This window comes from Phycomyces blakesleeanus (genome assembly GCF_001638985.1).
Source record: "Phycomyces blakesleeanus NRRL 1555(-) unplaced genomic scaffold PHYBLscaffold_24, whole genome shotgun sequence".
NCBI classification, from domain to species: Eukaryota; Fungi; Mucoromycota; class Mucoromycetes; order Mucorales; family Phycomycetaceae; genus Phycomyces; species Phycomyces blakesleeanus.
This window is the reverse complement of record NW_017265157.1, coordinates 589,926-611,910: the sequence shown is the minus strand read 5'-3', so window position 1 is coordinate 611,910 and position 21,985 is coordinate 589,926. Positions and strand designations below refer to the sequence as shown.

At 35.2% G+C, this 21,985-nt stretch overlaps 5 protein-coding genes and 2 non-coding genes across 7 annotated transcripts; 2 read left to right on the top strand and 5 right to left on the bottom strand.

Moving 5' to 3' along the window:
* Window positions 1-4,376: 4,376 nt before the first annotated feature.
* Window positions 4,377-4,972, bottom strand: PHYBLDRAFT_150303 (hypothetical protein; the record flags this gene model as incomplete). The annotated part of the gene is made up of 2 exons (XM_018432446.1): window positions 4,377-4,514; window positions 4,568-4,972. The coding sequence occupies 2 exons, from the start codon at window positions 4,970-4,972 to the stop codon at window positions 4,377-4,379; spliced, it is 543 nt and encodes a 180-aa protein (XP_018286751.1).
* Window positions 4,973-5,487: 515 nt separating this feature from the next.
* Window positions 5,488-6,085, bottom strand: PHYBLDRAFT_63384 (hypothetical protein; the record flags this gene model as incomplete). Its single annotated transcript, XM_018441115.1, has 2 exons — window positions 5,488-5,654; window positions 5,929-6,085. The coding sequence occupies 2 exons, from the start codon at window positions 6,083-6,085 to the stop codon at window positions 5,488-5,490; spliced, it is 324 nt and encodes a 107-aa protein (XP_018286750.1).
* PHYBLDRAFT_t210 lies at window positions 6,019-6,091 on the bottom strand. Its single transcript has one exon. It is a non-coding gene; the product is annotated as a tRNA-Arg (tRNA).
* Window positions 6,092-6,510: 419 nt separating this feature from the next.
* Window positions 6,511-13,282, bottom strand: PHYBLDRAFT_173128 (hypothetical protein; the record flags this gene model as incomplete). The annotated part of the gene is made up of 8 exons (XM_018436947.1): window positions 6,511-6,658; window positions 7,202-7,252; window positions 7,324-7,385; window positions 7,452-7,519; window positions 7,590-7,638; window positions 8,047-8,090; window positions 8,392-8,557; window positions 11,105-13,282. 8 exons carry the CDS (start codon window positions 13,280-13,282, stop codon window positions 6,511-6,513), a joined length of 2,766 nt encoding a protein of 921 aa, XP_018286749.1.
* A 1,112-nt stretch (window positions 13,283-14,394) lies between these two features.
* On the top strand, window positions 14,395-15,784 carry PHYBLDRAFT_173127 (hypothetical protein; the record flags this gene model as incomplete). The annotated part of the gene is made up of 5 exons (XM_018436946.1): window positions 14,395-14,910; window positions 14,966-15,127; window positions 15,152-15,271; window positions 15,336-15,521; window positions 15,620-15,784. 5 exons carry the CDS (start codon window positions 14,395-14,397, stop codon window positions 15,782-15,784), a joined length of 1,149 nt encoding a protein of 382 aa, XP_018286748.1.
* A 131-nt stretch (window positions 15,785-15,915) lies between these two features.
* PHYBLDRAFT_173126 (hypothetical protein) lies at window positions 15,916-19,032 on the bottom strand (the record flags this gene model as incomplete). Its single annotated transcript, XM_018436945.1, has 4 exons — window positions 15,916-17,337; window positions 18,049-18,443; window positions 18,501-18,725; window positions 18,888-19,032. 4 exons carry the CDS (start codon window positions 19,030-19,032, stop codon window positions 15,916-15,918), a joined length of 2,187 nt encoding a protein of 728 aa, XP_018286747.1.
* Window positions 19,033-20,911: 1,879 nt separating this feature from the next.
* Window positions 20,912-20,985, top strand: PHYBLDRAFT_t214. Its single transcript has one exon. It is a non-coding gene; the product is annotated as a tRNA-Ile (tRNA).
* Window positions 20,986-21,985: the final 1,000 nt, after the last annotated feature.

Below are 21,985 nucleotides of genomic sequence, written 5' to 3'. Positions count from 1 at the left end.
TGGTAGATAGTGTCAGAGCTGGTTTTGGAACAGTTCATGCCACCATGAATTTGATGCAGTCCATGATATATGCCCACCTCTCTTTACATGCCGCCTCTATTAATAGATTAAACAACAATTTTACCAATTTTTTTGCTCTCGGATACAATCAATTCAGTAACTCTACAATTTCAACACCATCAAACCTATCTTTACAGCGTAACATCATTATATCACAACCTCTACAGCCACCACCCCAAAGTACTCCATTACATAGTGTCGTAACATCTCAACAGCCAACACACTCAGAACAGCCAGAACAGTATACAATAAGCCAAAGAATTTTCTCTGTTACTGATATATGGAGAGAATATGTTTTCGGCTTTAATAGCAGCTCATCCATTCAATCCTTAGAAAATAAGTACGGAACTGCATGGAGAAAAGATCGTAAAGAGTCTAGATTTTTTAGTAGAAGAAAAGAGCTGTACAATGCAATTAATGAAAGAGCAGAGTTAGAGAATATATCCCCTGAAGAAGCTGCTCAAAGAATGGAGAATGACCGAGTTCAGCTTGGAATTTCTCTAGATAAATATAGAGCTCAATTATTGTAAAAGATATAAAACTATCTTCATTTAATTATTTTTCTACATAAATAATTCTTATTATATTCAATAAATATGTACTACTTTCACTGTTATATCAAAATATATGTTCTTATTTTATGGCTTTTCAGAAAACTGTATAAGTAATAAAGCATTACAAATACAAGTAATTCCAATCAATAATCATATATATTAGAGCATTATAAGGTAGGAAAGCTGTCAAGAAAGATCCATTCTAGTAGTAGTAGTAGCCAGTCTTGAATTATATAACTTTTAGTTGACACATATTCATGTTAAAATAAAGACATCCATTATGATAAAAACATCAAAATTGTCCTCTTTTTATTAACAAATTTGGATTTTTTTTTTGGGAAATGAACCTAATTTTCCGAAAAAGAGTATCTCTATGCTCAATCTCATCTCACCAAAAATAGTGAGAATAAAACTCAGTCAGACTATGGCCTACCAAAAATACCTACTCAGTATTTGCATCTTACTGTCTGTTATTGTGTTGTCAAATAGTCTAAACATGCTGTCACAATTGATGTAAACAGGATTGCCATACAGTACAAACCAGTTTTTTCTGTCTGGTGAGAGCTTGTGATATTTCTACAATCTCATTTTGGTATATGAGATACTGAATACTTGCTGATTGTGCCGTGAACCAACGTATGATCCAATTAGACTTGATGTGATACTATCAGAAATTATCATTGATTGAAACTTCAATACATGAAAATGCTTTCACCTATTATACAATATTTGTTGGGTGTCTGGCTTTTTGCTTGGGCGCAAAGCTGTTTGCATAGCTCTATCAATGAACCCCACAATGTTAGGAAAGGAAGCATCTTTATTGAGAACAGCCTTCAAGAATCTTTTCAAATTTTCTGAGCGAAGTTGATGTGTATTGAACTGAATTCCCCATCTTATTTTCTTTTATATCAAGTCTTCTATCTCTCTTAAGACAGCTAATATATTTGTTGGGTGTATTCTGAAAATAAGAGATATATCAAAAAGTCATCTGGGAGAACTGTATCAATACATCAATATGGCAAAGCCAAAGATGTTGCTGACTCTTATTTTCAAAATATGACAAGTTGGTTTCAAGCCAAGTGCCATGATAATCATTTCAATCTCTGGCATATAAAATCTGAAAAGTTCAATGCATTGAGTTTCAATGAGTAAATATAACTCAAGTCTGCTGTATATTATATTATGGTTTCTTGGTGTCTCAGCTGAATCATTGTTTTCAGTTTGTTCCTGAAGCTCTTGTTGTCTGTTATGAAACACAAGACGAAAGTCAATATTTAAAAACATTTTAATAAAGTGCTATAATGCTTTTTTAATAAGTAAAAGAGTATCAGAACAATATTCATATAAAAAATCCGACAATGCATATATACTCTATTATTGTGGCTTTTATAAAGCAGATATATTTGAAGAAAATAAGATCATCTGGATTTAAATTGTTTATATTAAAACTACGACTTTTGGCTTAAGAAACAAATCATTTAATATATTAAAAACAAGATAATTCTTATACACAGTGTTAATGAGAATTGTAAAAATTACCATATATGAGTATTAATTATTTTTTTCTCTGATAGAGAGCAGGGGAAAAATACACAGACTTTAAAGCAATATAGTCTTTTTTGAATTTTAGAAATCACTATATATGGTATTTAGTAAAGTAGTTAATAGGAAGTCTTATATCAATAACTGATTTTGTAAGTATTTTTTATGTTTAATTTGTATTATTTTAATCAATAAAAATCAAAAAAAAATCAATGTAATACTTTTTGCATTTATTGGAACAATTATAAAGAGAATACAAATACTTAAAAAAATATAAGTCTGTCATATTTAGAATATTTCATTGGCTTAGATGCAAAATAATATAAAATCTCATAAATTGTATACACTATGAATGAAATTAGTGTAGCAATACTTCTAATTTGCATAAAATTTAGTGGCTGATCACACTATGCTTAATTGAAAAAAATAGTGATGAATGAGCTATGCTTGTCACTAATCATAGTGGCATTGCCACTAATTTACTGACTGCTTATAACTACAAATTCTGTTCACTTATTGTTTTTAATCTGGGCTGGCCTTCCTTTTACTATAACAAAGTCAAAAGATCAAACCTACTGGGGATCAAGAAGTATACATAAAATCAAAGAGAGAATAAAAGATACTTTTTATTGATGGGAATTGAATTGTCTTATATAGTTTTCTAAAGTAATACTGCATATTATCTGCAGTAGTTATTATTTATATTTAATTAAAGAAATAGTCATTATACTGCAGTTAATACTCTGGAAGATATTACTGCACATAAAGAAGTACTGTGGTTAACTATCTTCAAATTTTACAGATTCATCAAAATAATAGTGACCTTAGTACATTCAGACTTTTCAAATATTTTTTTAAATGTTGGATACTCACTATACAAAATAATGTGTAAGATCATCTCCAGCAGTATCTAAACCCAAATACCAAATATCCAAATTAGGATTTCTCGCGCTAGTACAAATAAAGCAATTTAGTATGAAGAATATTGAGGTCACTCCAGCAGTTTCTTAACACAGATTCTAAAGAGCTGATGATTTTGGTGAGGTTTTTCCTAAAGGCTGAGATTTAAAATCGACAATTTAAAGTCACAATATAAAAAATAGAAATTTAGTAAATGATAGAATCTAAACAAATTCTGAGAAAACCTACAGAAGTTTTGATTTTGATTCAAAAAGTTTAGATCTAAATTCCGGATTTAGGTATTTAGATTTTTGTTTAGAAACTGCTGAAGATGTTTTTTTGGAAAATCTAAACACCAGTTTCCTAATTTGGATATTTAGTATTTGGGTTTAGATACTACTGGAGATGCTCTAAGGGTTTCTAAAAAAATGCATATCTGTAAAATCTTTGCACATATTTAAAACTCCTATTAGTTTTTTTAAACTTATAGCAATTTAAATTCTTTTTAGAAGCTCTGTGCCAGTAATCATATTTTTTTGGTTGTTTAACTCAGACAGCTGCTTTAAATGAGGAAAGAAAGAGAACTATTGTTTTTTATTTGCAAGTTTGATCAAAGTCAAAAACACAGCCAATCAATTAGATATAACATAAATTTGGTTTTCCTGGCATTAAAAATTCTTAAATCAAATGATAATAGCAATAGATTTTACTATTGTTTTGGGTAATTTTTTTAAAGAAATCAAACATTTATATATGTATTAAAAGTGTTGTAAATGAGTATTGACTACTGCTGTAATGGAGAATAAGTCTGAAGGAAATAATATAAGGCCTCAGCTATTCCAGTCAAAGGTGTCTACCAATTACTTTATTATTTAACACACAGGTTTAGCATGCATGATAGTGATTATATTTCATATAATGATATCACCATAATATGGGATACATTAGTAGATTATTATAAGCATAATTATAACTCATAAACACATTTACTTTCGATGTTAATACTTCATTGAGACTACACACATTTATATAATTAATCATATATTAATTATCCCAAAATCACGTTGCTCTGATTAAGGCTCAGATAGAATCGATTACCTGACCCTAGTCATATAATTTTCTCAATCCAAAATAATATAAATAGCAGTAGTAGTTCAGTGTAGGAACCTGGTCAAACTTTGATACAAAATACTTTCTCAATAAGCAAAATCTACACAAGTTCTCAAGAATCTTTGTTCCTAATCTCAAATCTTCAATTCTTCCTCTTAAAAACTTCTTCAACTTCAACCACCACAACACACTTTCGTTCAACTCTTGAACCTACAGTTTGACACTTTTATAATGATCCACATGTTTTCTTGAGAGTTTCATTATTTGAGCATTGATAACATTTCTCACATATTGATAATTAATGAGAAGAGAAGAAGGGAAAGAAGATCTATTGTCAGCTTGTTCAAGCTATGTAATTTTAAATAAGCAAAGTTTCTCAAAATATATTGTACAATATTTACTTCAAGAAGTCTGTCTTCACTCATTCCAAGCATGTTTTTGATGGATTTCCAATCCATGTTTTGGCTGACAAGTCCTTCTACCCATTGTTTTAATTCATCTGGCAATCTTGACAAACTGATCTCTTCAATCTTAAATGGATCATGGTTTGGGTGCTGCCAGTTGTATTTGATACAAACAGTATCATCAGTTATGTTATGTTTATAGATACTAGCAGGACAACCAATCTTGATGAACTTGGTTGTTCTGATGCATTTCTGAGCAGGCTGAAAAGTTTTTTTCACTTGTGATTTTCCAGCATGATCATATAAGTAAACTACTGTCTTTGAGAAAATTTTCAAGAGGCTTCCCAACAAAGACCATGTTCTTCTCATGATTGTAAGATCAATGATAAATTCAATTGGCATGTTTTTTAGCTATATCATTTAACCAATTTATAAATTCATCTTCAGATGAAAGGTCAAAGGAGTCGACAGCTTCTATATAATCTGGAATTATGCAATTATTGTAATTAGCAGCAATATTAAAGGTTGACATTTTGAGATTTGGTAAAAAAAAAGTGTGTGTGAAAAAAAATATTAAGGGGTAAATGCATAATAAAAGTTTACCCAAATGAAACAAATAAAAATCAATGTGTGACTTGCTTTTCTGATTGGGGAATTACTGTCACCAACAAATTTTTGCTTCTTTTATAAGAATGTTGTTTTCGATCTGGGTTGTTCTTCCAATGCTATAACACAGCCAAAATTGGTCAAACCCACTGGGAATCGTAAATGAAGATAAAAGAATCAAAAGAGGATAGAAAAATAGATAACTTTTATTGAATGAAATAATGCCTACTTTTATATCTTTTCTAAACCTACTCAGCCATTATAAATGTTTGTTTTGGTTTCTATTCTACTTTTGTTAAGCTATGTGCTTTCTAATTCTTTTGTAAGCAAAAGGAAATCACTTCGGTCATCGTTCTCAAAAGAGAATTCTGTGTAATCGTCATTCTGATTGGCTGACAAGAATTTGGGCACAACAAGAACAGGTTACTAGAACTAATTGTCAAGTCTCTATCTGGTATTTCTTTTCTGGCACTTGTAACTAAGTCGCAGAATCAATACCACTGGGGATCGTCAAGTTTATGAATAATTTTTAGATAAGAATAAAGATGCTTTTTATTAAATGTATTTCTTGACTATTTATACAAAATGATAATTGATTTCTGGCTAAAAGAATAGCTATGATAATATGTCTTAGATGCTTGTTGTCCAGTAATATCTTCTACAAGTATATTCACTATCTTAAACATTTAAAACATATGTGAAAGACTAATCGGCAAAGTCAAGATCTTTTATCCTAAAAAGTCAACCATTACTGGTTGCTTGTAAATCCCGATTTTGGTTACCAATGTCAACTCTGACAATATCACCAAAATTAAGTACAACATAGTTAAAAACTAAAAATATGAGACTACCAGGGGTCGAACCTGGAATCTCCTGATTCGTAGTCAGACGCCTTGTCCATTGGGCCATAGTCCCATAATTGTTTTTGACACGTAATATATAATTTCATTAAAGTTAAACCAAAAACCATTTTCTACCAAGTTCAGACATTCTTTTGAAAACCCCTTTTAATTTTTCTTCAAAATTTTAATTTTAATTTTAAATTCTTTCTTTCATTTTCACAAAATCGCCTTTTTCCAAAAACCAATTTTGTAAAAATTAAAATCTTTTCCCCTTTATTTTTCCCAGAATTATTTTCTTCTTTTTCTCTTTATTTTATTCCTGTACACTAAATGTAATGCTTCCTCTCAAACACTATGAGAAAAAAAGTGGGGTTTTCACTGGAAAAATAACAATAAATACACACCAGAAAATTCAGGCATACTATTCACTGGAAAAGAGGTGCGGTTTTCTTATGTGTAAAACTGTAATTAATTATGTGAAAAGACCAGGTTTTACAATGTGATCAGATAGTTTTTACAAGTGTATGAAGCTGGCTTACTCATAGGTGGTAAGACCAACTTTCGAACATAGGAAAAGGTCAGAACAGCAGGATAGTAGGATGTGTTTGCATTTTCTGTATATGGGTTTTTACCACATGCACTAAAACGGCAACTCAGAATTACGTTTTGTTGTAATATATCCTACCGCTTTCCAATTAAAAGAACGATAAATGAAAGATCAATTATACGGATATGCCAGTTTTTACATTGTTTAATTTATGGATATGCCAGTTTTTACAGGGTTTTGTTGTATTTGAATTTATTTTATCCAATCTTAGAGACTTCTTCTTATACTGTTTGCTTCCATACACTTCTCCGATCTTTAATTTATTTATAATAATTATTGGTTTATTTTGTTTTTATTAGAAAGAAAAGAATATTCTTAGGTTTATAGTACAGTGGTTATATTTAATATTCAGGAACATTCTGGCTAGTGTTCTATCCTTCATACAATTTGAAATGGCCAATGTTCTGATAAAACAAGTATTCTCCAAACAATATCTCCCAGAGAAAAGCCCAGTTGTGTGTTGCTTGCTTGTAAATGGTTGTTCTATGAAATTAGAAAAGTGTTAGCTGTTTGAACAAGAAATCGTGGATATTAAGAATATATATATGTAATTATGCTTGCAATATAATAGCTTACCAGAGACAAAAAGAAAAGGCGTCATGAATGCGAACCATAGTACTCAATATACTTTATTTGGCTATAAAAATGCTGAAAAAAAATTATTTTTTGTGAACTGTGTGGTAGAATATTTCATTTACCTACCCAAAGCAAAAGGATTTATTTGCAGACCAAGAGAGTACATAGGAGACGCTAATATTGTCTTCAGTAAATGATATACATTAATATACAAAATAAATAATATTGTTATATGTACAAAAAAAATTACCATGTCAATGACACTCGTATGAAATGAAAGTTCTTGATTCGCGATGTGCTCATGAGAGGGAGGTTCATCTATAATAGAAATTATGTTAAGCCATGTGCTTATTAAAAAGAGATAGATTGAAATAAAATAAAATATTACCGTGTTCATAACCATGTTTAATAGTAGAGAGTAATTTCGGCGATATGGCCTATACAAAAGAAAGGAAAAGGTCAGGATAATTTTATAGGATGACAGCATAAAGTATATGTGGTATTTCAGGTACGAAACAATAGAAAAATAAAATGTTTGATAATAGAGATGTATAGAAATACTTTGAGACTGTATATAAGTTGTCTTTATTCATAAATAAAAAGTGTCCCTTTTTATAAGAAAACACAATCTGCTCTTGTCATTACGTCTTAGTTTCTTAAGGCTTTCTTCCTTTACTATATTTGGTTATTAGAGTGTATTTACTGCTTAACTAGTGTCGGTGTTACAATTATGACATCAAGTCATAAATCGTACTTCTTTAGCTCTTAGCTATTCTTTTCTCTTTTATACTAGAGCTTTAGGACTTCCTACTAAATTAGCTCCATATCGATCTGACACAGTTTACCTGGCAGTATGATATAATTATCTTAACAATCTTTAAGATATTATCTACAGTACTAACTGTAATAATTATTGGGCTGATTACTTAATCGTTTATATATATTTTATACTGACAAGATGATAGCTACTATGCTATCCCAATATGAATATGTTCTTATATGTGATAAATCCAACATCCGAGTGTCTGGATCACCACATTATCCCCACCCAGGTATTAACTAAATACCGTTCAAGTACTCTATGCAATTCTTCTGATCAGCTTGTTCTTTTTTCTTTTTTTTTTTTTTTCTTTTTTTTTTTTTTTAAACGAGTACTGTGGTGCTCAAATAACTCTTTATTTAGACCTTACTGCGTTTCTTCTTTTGATAAGCTGTCTTTGCATAATTCTTCCTTTTAGTACCTGAATTTTCTTTAGGTGCGGAATATGCAACTTTCATATCCTTTAATAATTTCTTATTGGCCTTATTGATGTCTTTGATACCTTCTGGAGCTTCACCAATTCTTTGCCAGTATTCCTTTATGAACTTAGGATCGGTAAAATGATCCTCTGGCTCCCAGGTATCGTGAGACTCATCATAATCCAACCATTTGCATCTATACAAATAATTGTTCTTGTCATCTTTTATGTGCCCAATAATTGCTTCGACTTCAAAAAAGTCATTCTTTTGCTCTAATACCTTGTCAGAAACTTTTTTCAATAAAGAAGGAGGATAATTCCTTGGTTCTAAAAATCCCTTTTCATTTTTCAATACATAAGTATTGGCAGCAGTCTTTCTAACAACAGTGTAGAATCCCTTATACTTCGGATCTAATTTATTCTGTTTTTCTGTCACCAAAATCATTACCGTGGTTCCTGGAACCAGATCTATCATTTTGTGACTTCCATCAAAGCGTTCCTTTTGCTTTTCTGTGACATGCTTTACGTGTTCAAACACGGCAGGGTAGACTATCTCAGTCATTCTTTTAATTTTTTCTTGCAACTCTTTCTGAATCTGTTCAGCAGTTGCACTATCCTTTTCTTTACTAAAATCGACAAAGTCATTTGGATTCCTTCCAAACATTAACGAGAATGGCGTACTCTTAGTCCTAGCATTATACTTGCTATTCAAAAACAACTGCGCAGATGGCACCTTCTGATCCCAATCAGCGACATTACCAACTATTTGTTTTTTAATGGTGTTCACTGCCGACTGGACAGCTCTTTCACTTGCACCATTAGCTCTAGGATGGTACTGCGAAATCAACGCATGTTCAAAACCAACATTCTCTTTTATACATGTCATCAGCGAGTTCACAAACTCCCGTCCACAATCACTCTGCAACTTTCTCATCGGACCCCATGTACTAATGACGTCCAGTACTTGTAACGCAATCGTAGCTGCCCTTTTATCAGGTATGGCACGCAATACATAAAATTTGCTTGCGATGTCTATCATCACTAACAAGTACTCATTTCCTCTAGTCAACATTGTAAATGGCCCAGCCAGATCTATTCCCCAACTGTCACCAGGAAGTGTTGCAGTCACAGGTCTTAAAGGATTATAATCTTTTCTTGTGATATTATGACGTTGACACTGTATATACAATTGTATAAGATCATTTGCTTGACTCTTCAAGCTGGTCCAATAGATACCTTTTCTCTTTAAGGCATGTAGTATAGCTTCTACACCAAAATGACCTTTCAAATGTTCTTCAACTAATAACTTATTCCTTTCATTTTCTGTGGGAGGAGTAAAGTACTCACCACTCAAGATGTCTGGTAGCGGTTCCATAGTGACAGCACTATTTCTCATGATGGATCTAACCACACTATCCCCACCCAGTTCATTTGATAATGTTTCAGTCTCTTCAGATAAACGTGACAACGCATCAGGAAGCACATTCGAAACACCAGGCAAATGAACGATCTTAAAGTCATACTGTAAAATCGTGTCCATCCATGCGATCATCATCAGATTCACAACACGTTGGGTGTGAAGATATGTCAATGCCTTGTGATCCGTGTACAAGGTAAAGTGAGAACCATAGACATACTTGTGAAAACGCTTGAGTGCAAATACTAACGCTAGTAATTCTCTTTTGGTTGCAGAATACTTTCTTTCACTTTGGGATAAGCTCTTAGCCACGAAAGAAATATATTTTTTCTTGCCATCCTTGACTTGATACAACACTGCACCAATACCAGTAAGAGATGCATCACAGCTGATACTAAAAGGAGAGTTCATATCTGGGTACGACAACACCAGATCACTCAAAAGTGCTTTTTTCAAGTTATTAAATGCAGTTTGATGCTTATCTGTCCATAAATGGGTAATCGACTTTTCATTTCTCAATGAATCTAGTGGCGACATAATGGAAGATACATTCGGAATCAACGTTCTAAAATAGTTGATCAACCCACAATAACTTTGGATATCTTTACCCGTCTTTGGTTGAGGAAATTCAAGAACATTAACAAGTTTTCTGCAGTCCATTGTAATTCCTTCAGGTGAAATATGAAAACCAAGCAAATAAATTTCTTTCTGAAAGAAATGACATTTTTTCGGATTCAACTTCAAATTGACCCTTGTTAATCTCTCAATCACTTGCTTCAAGTGTTCCTTGTGTTCCTCGAACGTTTTGCTTGCGCAAACAATGTCATCCACAAAAAACCATACAAAAGATAGTCTTTCCAAAGCTATACTCATAGTTCTTTGAAATTGTGAACTGACATGCTTTATACCAAACACTGTACCAATAGGTTTGTACTGTACACCACGCCATGTGAAACTAAGTTTGTGTGTGTCCTTTGGGTTCAACCTCAAAGAATTAAACGCAGATTTCAAATCCAGAGTGGAATAAATATTCGCACCCTTTAAATCTTCAAACAATTCACCGATCAATGGCAAAGGCATACAATCAATTGACTTCAACAGGCAATTAATTAATCTGGGATCATGGCAAACGCGATATCCAGTAATTTCTCCTTTACCATTTGTCTTCTTGACAACAGTCAAAGGCGTATTCCATTGTGTGTTTGCAGACGCTCTTTCAATTATACCATTGTCCAGCCATTCTTTCACCTGTTCATCCACTACACCTTGCATCTTGTAAGGAATGGGATAAGGGCTTCTGAACGCCGTAGCATTTTCTGGGGTGTCCAAACATACAATACTTTCAGGTATAGTACAAAACGAACCCTTGGGAATATCTTGATTGTCTTTAATGAACGGTCGAATATAATCCATAGCATCCTCAAACTGTGTGGGACCTACAGCCGGATTATTTTCCTTTCGTTCATTTTCTCTCTCAATGGATTCAAGAAGATCACTCTTATTGTTGAAGCGTCTATCGGCTTCTCTACGTTCCTCACTTGAATCAGCATCATCATATGATAAAGGTAAACCATAAATACCAATACCAAGAGAAGACATATAATCAGTACCAATACTGAAATCATACTCATGACTATTAGTTAAATTCATCACTTCAAACTCGCGTTGAATAGTCTTACTATTGCAAGTTACACTGATCACACAAGTACCAATTCTTTTAATCTGGGTATTGCTATCAGCCAAACGAATAAAATACTTATGAACATTGTTTTTGTTCAACAAATCTTTATTAATGTGATTGATGTAACTAATGGCTATTCCATTCTTCAAGCAAAAATTCTTGTCCACCAAACTGAACGTGGCCCCACAGTCCAACAAGGAGATGGTTCTAATGGAATTATTTGCCAAAATAGGAAAGGTAATATTAGTGCTCATGTTCTTAAAATCTCTTTTAATAACCATGTCTTTAAGATTGTACTTACAATCTAATGCCATCTTGGCCAGAGCACTAGTGTTGTCTTGGTACTCTGACCAAGACAACGAGGGACTCCCCTCAACCACAGTGGAAGCTCTTGCTGGTCTACCAGCAGAGGAGCGGACTGCCATCCTTGACACCTTTGTCAAGTACTTCTCCCGTTCCGGACAGGAGTGTCCCTTAACCCAGGGAGCCTTGCATGAAAAACAGATGCCATCCTTCATCGCCTTCTTGAAGTCCCATGCCTTCTTGGGAGACTGAGAACCACGCTCGCGAGAGAAAGACCTTTTCTTTCCCTTGTGGGAACCAGCAGAGAGAGAGGACGCACCATTGTGAGCAGCAAACGAACTCCAGGAGGACGCGGCAGTACCATTGGCAGGATTATGTAACAAAGCAGTGGAGTCACTTGTTGACACACTCACCAACGAGATGATGTCCTCAATCTTTGAGGGCATCTTGGTGCCATAGTTGGCTGACAAAGGAATGAGACAAGCTTCCCAGACTTCCGGACGCAGATTCCACCAGAAGCAGAGAACCAATTGAACACCATCGTCCAACAAGGCCTGGCGGCGGAACTTTTGGAACTTGGCACCAAAAGAACGAGCGGATTCTCCTTTGCCTTGTTTCATGCACCAGACACGACCCATGTTCAGGAACTTACAGAACGGCGTGTCATAGTGATCTAGAAGAATACTTTCGGCCTTCTTCCAGTTGTAGGCCTTGCCTTTGAGCTTGTCCTCAAACCAAGAACGTTCTTCCTTGTTCAAACAAGTAGGCAACAGACGTTCCCAGCAGGAATCCAAGGACAGAGAGTGTGCTTCCAGGACTGTGGTAAACTCCTGGCAGAAGTCATACACCGAATCAAACACATCACGGTTGGCCTTCACCAGAGGACCCTCAGAACAAAGCTGGAGAAAAGGTAGGTTACTGGGAACCAGAGTGCTTCTCTTGTCATAAGGCTTAGACGCAGGAGCAGTGGAAGCCTTGAGGTCCTTGAGGATTTGCTCAGCCTCAGCAAACAGTACTTGTGCTTCCTTGGCACCCTTGGAAGCAGACTTGGCAGCAGTAGAGGTGGGATCCCTCTTGGAAACACCCAAGTAGTGGCCTAGAGCGGCATAGTAGTTGCCCTTCTTAGTGTTGAGGTCCTCCTCAGCAGAAGCCAGCAACATTTCCACGGTGGCCACAAGGTTGTTGTTAACTCTGACTCCAGAGTTACCCAAATAGATGCGAGGAGAATTGGCACCCTCATAACCAGAACGGCCAGCATTGGAACCAGAAGAACCTTCTTCAGAATCAAAGGCACCGTCCTCAGAACACAAGGGAGTCATCACGGTATCACCATCGTGGTCGGCAGAACCAGCAGCAGAAGGAGGAGGAATGACACCAGAGTTGACACGGGCGGTTTCTTCACCAGAAACAATAGTAGAGTTGACAGCGGATTGTTGAGACATTTCGAGAATTCAAAGTAAAAAATGTGGTATTTCAGGTACGAAACAATAGAAAAATAAAATATTTGATAATAGAGACGTATAGAAATACTTTGAGACTGTATATAAGTTGTCTTTATTCATAAATAAAAAGTGTCCCTTTTTATAAGAAAACACAATCTGCTCTTGTCATTATGTCTTAGTTTCTTAAGGCTTTCTTCCTTTACTATATTTGGTTATTAGAGTGTATTTACTGCTTAACTAGTGTCGGTGTTACAATTATGACATCAAGTCATAAATCGTACTTCTTTAGCTCTTAGCTATTCTTTTCTCTTTTATACTAGAGCTTTAGGACTTCCTACTAAATTAGCTCCATATCGATCTGACACAGTTTACCCGGCAGTATGATATAATTATCTTAACAATCTTTAAGATATTATCTACAGTACTAACTGTAATAATTATTGGGCTGATTACTTAATCGTTTATATATATTTTATACTGACAAGATGATAGCTACTATGCTATCCCAATATGAATATGTTCTTATATGTGATAAATCCAACATCCGAGTGTCTGGATCACCACAGTATATTTACTAACCTTAGCTAATCCGGATGGACATTGTGAAGGGGATGCATCAGAAGGTAACAAAACACGAGTGTCTGTAGTAATAAAAAACAACTATTATCATTTTAGTTATATATATATATATAATATTAAAGAATAAGATATCTTACCAAGAAAATCTGTGAATATAATAAATGTTGGAAAGAGAGAAAAGAGAGAAAACTTGTAAATGAAAAAAAAAAAACAAAAAGAACAAAAGACCAAAGGGCCAAAAGGCCGAAAGACAGAAATCATATATTGGATTGAGTTGAAAAAAGCATGTTCAAAGCCGATTTGCACCCCGTTAATTCCAGGAAGTATTAATAGAGATACGCATATTAAAGAAATCCTGAGTATTTACAGCAACAAGTGTAATATAATAAATGGGTTCTTGCTTTTACTTTTACCATCTTTCCATTAACTACACTTTATTCTTTCGCTTAACACCTAACTTCTTTTGTATGTTAATAACACTCTATATATACAATGAATAGATATATAAAACAAATATAATTAACAATCAACTCATGTATAACATTTTATTAGATAGCTTTCAGACCATGGTTAACAATCGTCAGTCAATTGCCCCGGCTCCATCCCCGGAATATACTGAGCTTTTAAGAAGGCTCACCGCTATGGAGGAAAGTCTCAAGACCATGGATTCAAACATTGGCATTGTTATCAAGGGGAACAAAGATTCATTGGAAATACTTGATAGCGTTGCCGATGCCTCTGGAGAACTTCTTGCAGTTATTGCTCCTACCACTATACCTGCTTCTGCTTCTGTCCCTTTCGCAGCTTCTTCCGTTGGTTCTACTCTGGATTGGTATACAACACCTTCTGAGGCTTTTTTTGGTATCTCTTCTGCTGCTCCTTCTGTTGCTCCTTCTGTTGGTCCTTCTGTTGCTCCTTCTGTTGCTCCTTCTGTTGGTCCTTCTGTTGCTCCTTCTGTTGGTCCTTCTGTCGCTCCTTCTGTTGGTCCAGTGGTTCTTACTGGTGCAAACGCTGGTGAACTTAGTAAACAGGATTGCACTAGAGTTTTAGTAAGTGTTGAGATGTACAGTAGCTCATCAACATAATATCTCACACTAAGTATAGGCTCTTATCCGAGGAGAGTTGAAGAAACACAACTTCAAATCAAATAAGCCGGAACTAGTTGCAGCTAACGACAGCAAGCGCAGTTGGGATGTTAATGTTGATTACAGACTTCCACCCAACAGACAGCTGATGCATGACCTTCATGCATACCTGGCTCCAAAGGTTGTTGGGACTAGTGTTTGACAGGCCGATATTAGCGATTGTATCTACACAAACTTTTGTGGAACGAGACGCCAAGTCAAGGAATCCTATGAAGCGCGCAAAAAGACAAATTCTCGGTCAAGAAAAGCAGGTCGAGAGACCGATGTATGTTAGAAGTATATTTTGATTGCAAATTAAATGTATTCATATTAATACATTTATAAACTAGCATTTTGACCGTCGCGAGCTGACCTACCATACATTCAAGGCTGAAATTGATATGAAGGTGGGTAAGAGCTGCGACGGACTCTTACAGAAAGAAGCAATGTCTGAGGGCGAATCTGAAGACGATATGCCTGGAGTCTCGAGCAACCGTGCGATTTGTACAGTGCGTCCAAGTTGGAGAAGCGATGAGGTAATTTCTTTTGTTTACATTATTGTATATAGCTTTTTTTTGTTTTTTTATGTATTTAAATGAAACAGAACTTTGATTAATCACTTATTTGTATTTAGTACAATCACTTTCTTGCAGTTGTTGATGATTTTATGCGTAATCGCATGGACTTCAATTCGCGTCAGATGTTGAAGAGGTCCTTCGGTAGAGATGCTGTTTTAGCAGTCCCGCCTAGATTGACGTCCCTTCTCCCTCACTGGGCTTTTAGAGATGAGTTTCAATAAATTTTGTTTTCTTATCCTCTACATCCTCCACATCCTCCATCTGACAATGATAAACATACCAACAAATACAAACACTATGATTATTCTTTTCTGTGTGCCTTTAAAAAAGGGAGTTATAATTTTATTATTTTTTAAATGTATTGTTTTTTTGGCAAAGGAATGACCAGCATCTTTTTTACTTTTCTGCGTGTTGTGTGCTCAGCAGTTGCTACTTCTAACATAATTCTATGCACTGGCAATACACATTGGAAATCGTCAGGAGAAAATGTTGGAAAGCAGGTTTCAACGTGTTCGTACTCTCGCGATTTATCATTTTCGGGTGTGTACCATTTGATAAATGCAAAAGTATGTTGAGAATTGTGAAGAAGTTGTGTTGGGCGGCGATGGGTGCGGAGCAAGGGAGTAAGGGATGAAGAGGTGGGTGGAGGAGTGAAAGAATGGGTGAAAATGTACTGTATTTGACCCGTGTATGCGATGATATGCTCACCAGTACTTCCAATGAACTTTGCTTGTACAAGAGAGCCACGACTTCCAGATTCACCTTTACCCTTGTAGACCTGCCCAAGGATGTTGATGTATTTCAACAGGGTGATTGTATTGTCGACAAAGTATGGTGATTCCGACGCTTGTTGAAAGTGAACTAATTGTTCATTGTTGTACGCAACTTTGTAGTATTGTAAGAGATGAACATAGTGAATGTCACTCATTGTGGTAGCGGATTTTAATGATAGAGGGAATGCGGAAGGAGGGAGAGGTTCGTTGCCTTTTACAAGTACATTTGGATCTTCAGAAGCCTCAACAAATGACTGTATGCGGAAGGTACGTTGACGGATGGATGGAATGGTGGCGGGTGTAAAGGAAGAAGTGAGTTTGGTAAGGAGAGGAAATGCAGATGTCTGGTGGGTACTCTGAAGGAAACTGTTGACAAGATCGTCTTTGTGCACATCTTCAATAAATTTCTTCATAAATGTTTCTTCAAACCCGATCTTCCTGTTTGTCTTCAAATTTTTTAACAACCCGTTAAACCGCTCGAACCCGAATAGCCAATAACCGTACACTGGTCCAAAATCACGAATTGTATCTCGAAGATGGAGGTGTAGGTGCATATTACAGATGAGGATTTCGGCATTGTACAGCTCGTCACATCTGGTGCAAAAAGTTTGAAGAAACTGATGGGCAGTGTTGACTTCATCGAACGTGATCGTTGGCTTGATCAACAGGCGGCATGCATCAACAAAGTTAATCCAGTTTTCGAATCTGTCTTTTGCAAGAACATCTTTCAACAGAACTGGCGAGTATACAAGCACCCATGACTTCCACTCGTCTGCCTTCATATACGAAAACTGCTTTCCTATTTTCGAGTTCAAAGAGGTGTATCCACCAGGCACAATCATCGTTTCTGCAGTCTTCTGCATTGCCGCAAAATCGCCATCTTGAATGTCTTCGTCTTTGATCCAACGATCCATCAATCTTTTAGGCGTTCCCAGGAATAAATTATGCATGGGATCGATGATCGTTCCACGTACTAGATCAAGGTATCCAAGGCGATGCAACTGCGACCATCGAACACCATTTTCGACCTCCAGCCGATGCCTTTCTGAGGGGGTACTAGCACTTTCCCACTCCTCAGCATGCAACCTGTTCTCTACACCGTCACGAAGCACCCACCGAGAGAAGTCAAACCCACGAAAGTCAATATTGACACCGTTTTCCAAGCGAGGGAAATGTCTGTTGCACTTGTAACATGCGCATGTACTGTTGTGCGAGGTGAAACCACTTGTCTTTCTTGCTGCTGGGATGTCACAGGCCACCATCATCAATGCGGCACGGACGCGGACACCACTAGGACACTCGAAAGTTGGGATTGCCAGTCCCTCATACAATCTTATCAGATCATCTACCATAGGCCGGAGATAATGGTTTATCTCTTCGGATTTGGGTTCCTTTGGGCCAGGCATCAATCCTACGAGAAGTGTGTTCTCTGGCTTGTATCTTTCATTGCGAGGCAGATTGTTTACTACCAGGTATATGGCACCAGTCGAGTGCGTGACGTTATCGAAAGGTTGAAACCAGTCGATGTTGAGAGTCAACATTAATGAACGCGAATCCTTTGTGAATTGCACGCCATCTTTGTCTTTGAGCTCCTTCCACATGGCACCGTCGTATATGTCACACATCGTATCCACCATCTTCAGCTCGTGATTCCAATGTCTAATTTTATCCTCGAATCCTGGATGAAGAAAAAACATTCGTAAAGTATTAACGACGGACTGGTACAAGTATGAACGCTTGGCCACCAAAGCACCCGATGCTGATGTTTTCGTCAATTGGCAGTTGCAAGACGAGCGTGCACCAAGCTTTACGAAATCGCAATGAGACGGGACAGATGCACTTTCTTCGTACACCTTGTGACAATCCTGACACACAACAAATTTCTTTATGCCTTTGGTCATGGCTGAGAAACCTGTCATGCGCTGAAGACCAGGAAGGCTCAAGGGCAGTTGGAAATCCTGCTCGTAAATTGTCAAAAGCTTGTTGATGAACTCGATCAAGACAACGGTGCCCTTGTCAACCACATAGCGGGAAGCGAACATCACCACAAAAGTAGCAATGAACCTGTGCACTGGGTTCTGGGGCATATCGGGGGTGGCAAAAGGGTCTATTATAAAAAAAAATTAACGCTTTTTTTTTTAAAAAATTTTTAACACTAACTGACCTTCACTATTCAATTCATTGTCGTCGAGCTCAATAACATCGTCTTCGCTTTCGTCTTCACTGATTTCATTGCTGTTGCTTCCACTGTCATCATTGTCGCCATTGCTGATCGCGTCATTAGTAACGGAAACGTCTTCAGTGTCAGACATTGAAGCTCCTTCCCAAACAGGTGAGTTTGTCTGAGTGTACGATTCTTCCAGGGCTCCGGGTTGATGGGTTAAGATAGCTACATTTAGAATATAACACTTGGTTAATATCTAACGGTATCTGAATTAAATAAACCTTATGTTCATCATCGACCTCCATCATATTTCTTTGGGTAGACATGTCTATTACAACACGTTATTTCATGGATTACAATACAATTAAATAAATTCAAATATTGTACCCCTTTCACATCTTATGGCATTTAGTCTTGCCCTTTTGTTATGACGTTGAGCAGTTCTTCTGGCAACAAAACTATAGCCGAGATCGTTCTGACTACATCCAGCACAATGGCACTTTTTGTTGTAGAGTTCAGGAATTGTGGACATAATGTTTATTTATTTTTACTTTGAAGTGTTAAGAGAAAAAGGAAACAAGTACAACGTTTACTAAATTTACTATGTCTTTATAATGAAATGTTATGTCTTTATAATAATAATAATAAATAATATTTTCGCCTGTTGTATCCAAGCCAATAGAAAACCGGAAAACAGTGTTTTCATCTTGAACACACAAAAAAAGCTGAGATGAAAAAATACCCCAGATTTTCTATTGTTATAATTTAACTTTGTACATGGTAATTCCCGTATGTTTTTCTAGTGTTAATTGTTTATATATATATTATACTGACAAGATAATAGCTACTATGATATCTCAATATGAATATATTCTTATATATGATAAATCCAACATCTAAGTGTCTAGGTCATCACACTATTAAACTTCTTGATCTTTTTTTATAGATTCTTTGGAATATTAAGTAATATTATTCTTATCATTTTGTGTGAAAATAAAATTTAAATGTGTGAATTATATTGAGTAAAGTGTGTGAATTTAATTAGAGGAAATGTGTGAATAATTTATTTAAAAATGATAAATAATTAGTAAAAATACAGTAATAGTCTGTATAAGTTGACATCATATTAAACAAATATACGTTTTTGATTAATTCTGAATCATTTTAGAACATTTATGTTATATTAATAACGCGTGTGGTACTTATATTTGTAGTAAATGTTGACAGGTGATGTTATCATGGTTTTTAAGGTTTGAATGAGTTTGCATATGTGAAATAACCTCTCTTTTCCATAAGAGAGAAAAAGACAAACTCAAAAGAGAATATAGAATTAAAGATAATAAAATAAATAAGAGAAAAATAAGAGAAAAACAGTACTATTGATCAATCTTGATAGACTTGACTCAATATACTTGGATAATTAAACAAGTAAAATATTAATAATATTAAATATTAATAGAATTTGTTATCAGAAAATAAGACAAAGAAAAATTAATGTTTATTAAATGCAAGTATTGCAATATTTATAGTTTTGCAACTGACTTGTTGAATAATTAAATAAATGAAATTATAAAAAAAATATAATAGAAGTTATATAATTGACAATATATTAAATATGATTTGTTCTTTACTATCATTAAGTACAAATAAAATAAAATAATTATTAAGTCATAATCATGAAGATAATTATGCTTGTAAAAATATATAATGAAAATAATATTAATTCCAAGTTGATTTATTTAGTTAAATATAGTAAGAAAATAAGATACAATGTGTAGTTGCCTGAAGTTATTGTTGACAGGATGATATCTTTTTGTTGTACTTATTGGTGTTTTGCTCTACAAATAGAAAAATTACTTTCTATTCAGCCTCGGCTGCTGCCAGAAAATCAAAATAAAATAATAATAGAATATAATTTTCTAGAATTACAAAGAATTCTGCAACGCCACTGCACTGCCAGACAACCAAAGTTTATTAAAACATGATCATTTTTACAACACCCCATGTCATTAATACCAAGCCCGCTTAGCTCAGATTAAAGATTATGTTTTATTAAAGAGATATATTGCCGGCAATCTATAGATCATATAGTATCTCAAGTACAAAAGAAAAGGCAAAAAAAGTCCAAAAGGATCACAAAAAGACAAAAAAATAGAAAGAGAAGAAAAGAACTAACACTAATAAGCTGAGAGTTGTACTCTACTCTCCACTTTGCAGCTGTGTAAAAATGTTGTAACAGTGAAAGGGAGGAGATAGAAGTGCAAGCAGGCAGCAGTTCATGCGTGAAAAGACAAAAAGAGAAAGCAAATTAGATAGAAAAGAAAAAAAGGCAAGAAAAAGAAAACAAAAACTAGCTAAGTCCAGTCCAACAAGTAGTAAAGTAAGTTTTACGAGTGTAGTAGCCATCAGAGGCCCGCTTAGCTCAGTTGGTTAGAGCGTGGTGCTAATAACGCCAAGGCCACAGGTTCGACCCCTGTAGTGGGCACTTTTTTCACGATGTGATGTCGTTCACGATCTGGGTTGGTTTACTCTCGGACATTATTTTGATGAATCCGAGAAATCGGGATAATTGACCGCAGCAGTTCTGTATGTCAAAGATACCTCATAGACAACGAACCGCAGTAATGTCTTGTAAAGATTAACCACAGTAACATCTTCTGAGCATCAACCGCAGTAAAAGGACTTCTCTTGTAATTAAATATAGTATAATAGTTTACTGCAGATAATGCGCAGTATTAGTTTAGAAAACTATATAAGACAATTCAATTTCTATCAATAAAAAGGACTTTTTATCCTCTCTTCGATTTTACATATACTCTCCGATCCCCAGTGGGTTTGACCTTTTGACTTTGCTATAGTAAAAGGAAGACCATCCCAGATCAGGAATGACACTTGCACATTATTTTCTATAGTGCTTGAATCACAAAAATTAAGTACAACATGTGTTGTGTTGTTCCCAATCTGGGTTGGTCTTCCTTTTACTATAATAAAGTCAAAAGGTCAAACCCACTGGGGATTGGAGAGTATATGTAAAATCGAAGAGAGGATAAAAGGTACTTTTTATTGATAGGAATTGAATTGTCTTATATAGTTTTCTAAACTAATACTGTGCATTATCTGCAGTAAACTATTATACTCTATTTAAATACAAGAGAAGTCCTTTTACTGCGGTTAATGCTCAGGAAGATATTACTGCACATAAAGAAGTACTGTGGTTAACTATCTTCAGATTTTACGGATTCATCAAAATAATGTCCGACATCACCCCCTCCCAAAACTGTTGATAGTCCTTGATCAACCCCAGAAGAATCCACAAGGGAAAACGGTAGGGCAGAAGAAGAGTCCAAGGGTAAATCGCGGCGTATTTGGACATGGGCAGGGGTTGGGTGATACCAGGTATGGTCAAAATCATTGGATTTTGCAATTTTTAAATGATCGACGTGAACCTAGGAAGTATAAGGGACACCTTCCATAGTTGTGAGCTT